Source organism: Apium graveolens, chromosome 4 (genome assembly GCF_009905375.1).
Source record: "Apium graveolens cultivar Ventura chromosome 4, ASM990537v1, whole genome shotgun sequence".
NCBI classification, from domain to species: domain Eukaryota; kingdom Viridiplantae; phylum Streptophyta; class Magnoliopsida; order Apiales; family Apiaceae; genus Apium; species Apium graveolens.
Genome location: NC_133650.1, coordinates 131484830 through 131492277, shown reverse-complemented (window position 1 = coordinate 131492277; position 7448 = coordinate 131484830). Strand labels below are relative to the sequence as shown.

At 35.4% G+C, this 7448-nt stretch overlaps 1 protein-coding gene across 1 annotated transcript; it reads left to right on the top strand.

Moving 5' to 3' along the window:
* Window positions 1-3766: 3766 nt before the first annotated feature.
* LOC141718991 (uncharacterized) lies at window positions 3767-4243 on the top strand. The gene has a single exon (XM_074521369.1). It carries the CDS (start codon window positions 3767-3769, stop codon window positions 4241-4243), a length of 477 nt encoding a protein of 158 aa, XP_074377470.1.
* The last annotated feature ends 3205 nt before the right edge of the window (window positions 4244-7448 follow it).

Genomic DNA, 7448 nt, shown 5'->3' with positions numbered 1-7448 from the left:
AGGGCCATTATGCTCATGAATGTAAGAATCTGAAGGCCAATATCACGTATTATGAGTGTGGGAAAGCTGGACATGTGTCACGAGAATGCAAATGAGTGGGTAACAATCAATTGCTGCAAATGACCATTGTACCTTACCCTGTGAATCAAGCAGCTCCTATGCCAGCCTCATCATTCCCAATGTCTTTCAATCAACCTCAGATGGAATCATGTTCAAATCATCCAACTTTGACTTATCCATCTCAAGAAAGAACTTTCAACATAAACGTGAAGGATGCAATTCAAAGTTCCAATGTGGTGTCAAGTATGCTTTCTGTGAATGCTGCTAGTGCTAAAGTATTGATTGATTTGGGAGCCACAAGGTTATTTATTTCGAAGTCTTTTGTTGATAAGTTGAATTGCAAATCCCAATTGATGCATGAGCCCTTATCCATTATCTTAGCTAATTAAGATAGAGTATTTGTAAATCATATTTGCCCTCATTGTGCAATAGAGATAGCTGGGCAAGTTTTTCCTGCGAACCTTATTCCTTTCCAATTAGGCGAGTTTGACGTGATCTTAGGGATGGATTGGCTAGCAAGTTTTAGCGCTCAAATAGACTGTAAGGATAAAAGGGTAGTATTAAGCACACCTTAAGGTAAGAAAGTGATATTCAAGGGCCAAAGGCAAACTCAGACATTCCTCACCTCGATGCAAGCAAAGAAGTTGATTCAGAAAGGATGCGAGGCGTATTTGGCGTATGTAGTTGATAAGAGTAGAGAAGTTTCTAATCCGGAAGATATTCCAGTAGTAATGGATTTTCTAGACGTTTTTCCTGAAGAGCTTCCTGGCTTACCCCGGACCGACAAATTGAGTTTACAATAGATCTTGCACCCGACACCGAGCCTGTTTCGAAAGCTCCATATAGGATGGAACCTACGGAGATGAAGGAATTAGCAAAGCAACTACAAGAACTACCAGACAAGGGATTTGTAAGACCAAGTGTTTCACTGTGGGGCACGCCAGTTTTATTTGTGAAGAAACTGGATGGGAGCATGAGACTTTGTATAGATTATCGAGAATTGAACAAGTTGACGATTAAGAATAGATACCCTTTTCCTAGGATTGATGATCTGTTTGACCAACTCAAAGGAGCCTCTTATTTTTCAAAGATTGATCTGCGATCGGGATACCACCAATTGAAGAAGTCTGAGGATATACCGATAATGGCTTTTCGAACAAAATATAGACATTATAAATTTCTCGTTATGGCTTTTGGGTTTACGAATGCACCGGCTTCTTTCATGGATTTAATGAATCGTATATTCAAGGAGTACTTGGACAAGTTCGTCATAGTTTTTATCGATGATATTTTAGTATATTCAAAGACAGAAGCTGATCACGCGGAACATCTAAGAATAGTTTTGGAAGTATTGCGAAAGGAGAGATTGTATTCCAAGTTCTCGAAATGTGAGTTTTGGTTAACCGAAGTAAGATTCCTAGGACATATTGGTGGAAGTGAAGGGATTAGGGTTGATCCTGAAAAGATTGAGGCTGTAATGAATTGGGAGGCACTGAAGATGCCTACAGAAGTGAGGAGTTTTATGGGATTAGCGGGATACTATAGAAGATTTGTAAAGGACTTTTCGAAGATTGCCGTACCACTGACCAAATTGACAAGGAAGAATGAGAAGTTTGAATGGACGAAGAAGTGTGAAAGTAGTTTTCAAGGATTGAAGAAAAGATTGGTAACTGCTCCGGTTTTAGCATTACCAGATGACAAGGGAGATTTTATGATCTACAGTGATGCCTCTTATAAAGGACTTGGATGCGTATTGATGCAACATGAGAAGCTGATAGCGTATGCTTCAAGATAACTTAAACCACATGAACAGAAGTACCCGACTCATGACTTAGAATTAGCTATGATAGTGTTTGCTTGGAAACTATGGAGATACTACTTATATGGGGAAAAGTGCGAGATATACACAAATCACAAAAGTCTGAAGTACCTCTTTACTTAGAAGGAGCTAAATATGAGACAACGCCAATGGTGGGAATTGATCAAAGACTACGATTGTTCGATACAATATCATCCGGGAAAGGCCAACGTGGTAGCAGACGCTCTGAGTAGGAAGGAAAAGCTAAGTATGATAACAATGCCGAAGAAATTATCTGATGAAGTTGAAAAAATGCAATTAGAACTTTATGAACATGGAGGAGTGGAAGAAATGTGTTGTGCCATTACTTTTCAACCAACACTACTAGAGAGGATAAAGAAATGCCAAGATGAAGTAATGACTCAAGAGAATATTCAGTTGACAGGAGAAGAGATATGTACACAAAAAGATGAACAAGGTGTGTTGAGATTTTCGACAAGAATTTAGTTCTCAAATGTGACTGAATTGAAGAAGGATATTTTGCAAGAAACACACAACTCAAGATTTTCAATTCACTCGGGAAGTACCAAAATGTACCATGATTTGAAGAAAAGCTTCTGGTGGCCGAACATAAAAAGAGAAATTGCAGAATGGGTTTCAAAATGCGACACATGCCAAAGAGTGAAAGCAGAACATCAGAAACCAAGTGGTTTGATTCAACCATTGAAGATTCCAGAATTGAAGTGGGAAAATATTGCCATGGATTTTGTAGTGGGTTTACCGCGAACATGTTCTAAACACAACGCAATTTGGGTGATAGTTGACTGCCTTACAAAATTGGCTCATTTTCTTCCAATTTCCAACATATTTTACTTGGAAGGCAGACTTATGTAAATGGAAAGCACGGCAATGTGGTCAGGTGTTTGGTCGATTATCAAACATTCACTCGTATTCCAGTGAAACATTTTTTTTGAGGATGTGACTCATGCACATCAAAGGTGCCACATCATACCAAGATCTCAAGACTGTCAATGGATTTGTTCATAATTTATTTCAAGAAGCGTGTGACGCACTTGAACTTCTAAAGGACGATAGACAGTGGGATGTTTCTATGTCGGAAAATGTAGTTCATGCAATACCACGTCAACTTAGGCAGTTATTTGTGCATATATTATCAAACAATCAGGTTGCTGACCCTTTAAAACTATTGGAGAAACATTAGGAATCCATGTTTGAGGATATTTTGTTGATCAGAAGACGGAATATCCAACAACAATGAACTGCATCTTAATCAATCAGACATTCAGAATTTTTCTTTGGCATGTATCTTCTAAATTGGTTATAGTTGAACAAAATTCATTTTTAAAGGTATACGATACAGTTAACCTGTTAATCTTTTCATTAATTCCGATTTATAAATATATTGCAGAAATTGAAAAACTCTTTAACGATGTTGACAAAAGTCTTAAAGATTACAACTCGATGCCTTTTCCTGATGACAGCTTTATGCATGGACTTGATAACAAAATACTGTATAATGAACTTTCTTATAACAAGGAACACGAGCATGAGGAACATGACAAACTTTACCGCTCACTTAATAAAGAGCAACTTCATGCCTACGCTTCTATTATTGACAGTGTTGAAAATGGCAAAGGAGGTATTTTCTTTGTATATGACAGTGGATGATGTGGAAAAACTTTCCTGTAGAATACTCTTTATTGTATACTACGTAGTGTTGGAAGGGTAGTTCTTCCTGTTGCCTCTTCTGGCATCGCAGCTACGCTGCTTCCCGGGGGAAGAACACCTCATTCAAGGTTTCACATTCTATTGAAGGTTGACGAGTACTCGGTTCCCATGCAGCACCAATATGCTGCCGAAAGTGTTGATTGCAGTTTATGATATAATATGACGTCATTGGATCCTGAAAGAGCCAGCCTACCATTTGGCGGTATAACTATTGTTTTTGGAGGAGACTTTCGGCAAATCCTCCCCGTGATACCAAAAGCTTCAAGAACACAGATTGTGAGTGCTTCTTTAAATAGTTCAAAGATAAGGGATCATTGTCGGGTATTCTTACTAGAAAAAAATATGCGTCTTTCCTCTGGGAAAACAGAACAAGAAAAACATGAAATTGCAGAATTTAGCAAGTGGGTACTTGATGTGGGTAATGGTACTCTTCCTAATGTTTATCCAGATGATATAATCAGTGATCCGAAAGTAGTGATTCCAGATAAATTTATGATTAGAGCAAGAGAGAACCCACTAAAGGCTGTTGTTGACGTAGTTTATCCCGATCTTGCAAAGAACATAAAGAATGCTGACTATTTGAGGGAAAGATCAGTTCTTACTCCAACGAATGCCATTGTGGGTGATATAAATTAATACATTCTTGATCAGGTTCCAGGAAAGGAGCACTTTCATTTTAGTCAAGATTCCTAAGTAGAGAGTGAAGGTGATAACAATGATTTTGGTTTCGCTTTTCCAATTGAATACTTGAATTCCATTAATATGCCTTGCCTGCCAAAACATCATTTGAAAATTAAAGAAGGATGCGTGATTATGCTCATGAGAAACCTCAATCAGATAATAGGACTTTGTAATAGGATAAGAATGATTGTCAAAAGGTGTTTGCCCAATAGTATAGTATGTGATATACTTACTGGTTCTCAAGTTGGAATAACTCACATTATTCCACCAGAATAGAAATGAAACCTTTAGATACTCAATGGCCATTGAGTTCAAAAGAGTTCAATTTCCAGTCCAGTTATGTTATGCTATGACGATTAATAAGAGTTAGGGACAGTCGCTTCACAAAGTTGGACTTTATTTGCCGAGATCCGTGTTTACACATGGACAACTTTATGTTGCTGTATCAAGAGTTACTTATCCTTCAGGCTTACATATTCTGATTGAAAATGACAGTGGAGGATATACAAATGTAACGGCTAATGTAATTTTTGAAGAAGTTTTCTATAATTTTCGGAGCAAAGATAATCAAAATTGGTAACTGCACAATTTGCATTTATCTCCAATAACAACTTTTGTTAAAGAATATCTTGCTAATTTATAGAGTGGATATGTATCACTTAATTTCCTAATCTTTACTTTATTCATAATTGCCTTATTTAAAGCCTAATTTATAGTAATGTGATATTGATATTTGATCTTCCATATGTAAAGTATTTTTATTGAGATTTGAACATAATTCTTCCACTTTTTACATATCTGGTTGATCAATATTTCTCTATCTTTCTACGAATCGTTAAACAATATGTGTTATTCTATTATACATGTAATTTGGAGAAAATAATCCATTGTGAGATGCCTCCATACACTAATCAAAATTAAACAAAAGAATCGAATGTAACATGATTTCAATTGACAATGTATAAAAATTTATAAAACATTCATAAAAGGACAAATAAGCGGAGTATAATACTCACACGTAGCAACATACTTTGAAATACTTGATAGAATTAGAACAGAGTCTATGGCAATTTGCGAAATGCCAGAGTAATATAAACCTTCACAAAATCTTTTTAAAATACTGTACATGTCGAAAGCAAGTTCAATCAGCTTAAGAGATAGTTGGTTACTTAATTTCTACCGGGGAAGCTATCAAGAAATACGACATCATCTCTTCCAAAAGGGTGAAAACCAGAGTTTCATCCAAAGATACATGGTTATCTCTTGAAAATTAATTCCATCCTCCTGATATCCTAAAAGTTCTGCCGAATATCACAATCGCAACACTTCACTCACCATTTGGAGTCCTCAAGACAACTCTGTCGCCAGCTTCGAAAGACCGATTTCGTGGACTGATGTGTTTTGGAATATACTACAGAAAGAGAGTTTTTTTATTGAATTGATAATTCAACACAATATCAAAAGTGAACTATAATTGTTATTTACAAAATATTAGAATAATACAAACATTATGATGTTACAACGAACTATATTAATTTAAGATTTATACGTTTCACGTACCGGTCCATGAGTTGTGTTGTCCATATTAGATTAGGTAATTACAACAGTAAAATTGATAGGATTAATGTTTAGCCCTGCTTGCTGTATTCCTGCAGCAATATGCTCCACGACAGCCTCCAGATCAAGCTCATCGTTCTCTGGTTCCCCAGGTTCGATATTATTTTCCATTTCTGTCACATTCAAATAAACATTGATTAATCAATTTAAGTAAACATTGGTCATATTAATGATATCTAAAAATATATTAAGCAAATTGATAGATAAAAATAGATATATTTGCCGTATAATGCAAATTAAGAATTTAGAAAGAGCACAATGACCTGTATCACTCGAACGGTTGTCCATCAGCATAACTTCAACGTCTGAACTATCAAATACCATGATTAAAAAGTTCCCATTGCCAAAGTAAGTAAGTAGGATTTTATCAGACTCGGTTAGACCATAGTCAGCCATAAGATCCGTTATGCCATATATTTTTCGAACAATTGGGAAACAGGTTTCGTCATACTGATCTCCATTTCTCAGAAAAATGATAAAATAGGTGGAAGCACTTTTCCAAACTGTCTCCAGAATCGTCTCGGAATTCGCTGAAAAATAAGGAAATGTTAAAGCGCAATGTACAACCTAGGCAATATCATCCAACAAACAAATTTATGGTAGCTTTACACTCAAATTAATATTTAAAATTTTAAAAATCATATGAAATCTTAAAATTTAGTTATATGAACACTTGCTGACAAAAAAACACAGAAAAAACTGGTTTTCAGTTACTTACTATTTCTCCAAATTCAATTTCCTCACTGTTGATAAACATAAGTATCTTCCATCCAAACCCATTTGTGAGATCTGAAATTACAATTTGATTCAAAGTATAGGTTGCAAAGTATACTACTCTAATAAAGAAAGTACAAATATGATTAAGTTTCAGAATTGAGAATGAGAAAGTCACCTTGATCATAAAATTTGCCATGTGGTATAGTTCTATTCAGGAAATAAATCACCTCACTGAAGTCATCTTTCAAAAAACTTGTAAAGAACTTTCCATTTCCATTATAAGAGAAAATTATTATAGATCCCAACAAACCACGACAATCCCTATTAAATTTTGACATATGACAAAGAGATTGTTCTGTTTTCTTGAATCGAACATGTGACTCATGTCCATTGGCTATTTGTATTATAACAGTACTTAGTATCTTTGACCGAACAGCCGTAATAAAACTTTCCGGTAGCCTCTGCGATAGGATTAAAGTTTTTTATAATTTAATATCACATATGCATCAAAGACTTAATATGTTTTGAACATAATAAGCATTAAAAGAAATCTCACCATGGAATCAAGCTCTCTGTCTTCTCTAAATCCCGGCAATGAAGGATAGTCCTTGCTATAGTACTTGAACTATAATGTAAAACATAAATTATAGAATAAAAACTTCAAGTTGATTTGTGAAACCGATCTTACGGTTAAATGAGGTTAAATTATATATATATACATAAAAGGACTGTTAAAGAATGGAAATAATAGCTTTACCGACGATGTTTGAATCTTCTAGTAACTTTGTATTTATTCACCGTGCTTCCATATTTTAACGGGTATCTG

Excerpts from the sequence above, each read along its gene's own strand:
- LOC141718991 (XM_074521369.1), top strand. The coding sequence starts at position 3,767 with ATGACGTCATTGGATCCTGAAAGAGCCAGCCTACCATTTGGCGGTATA.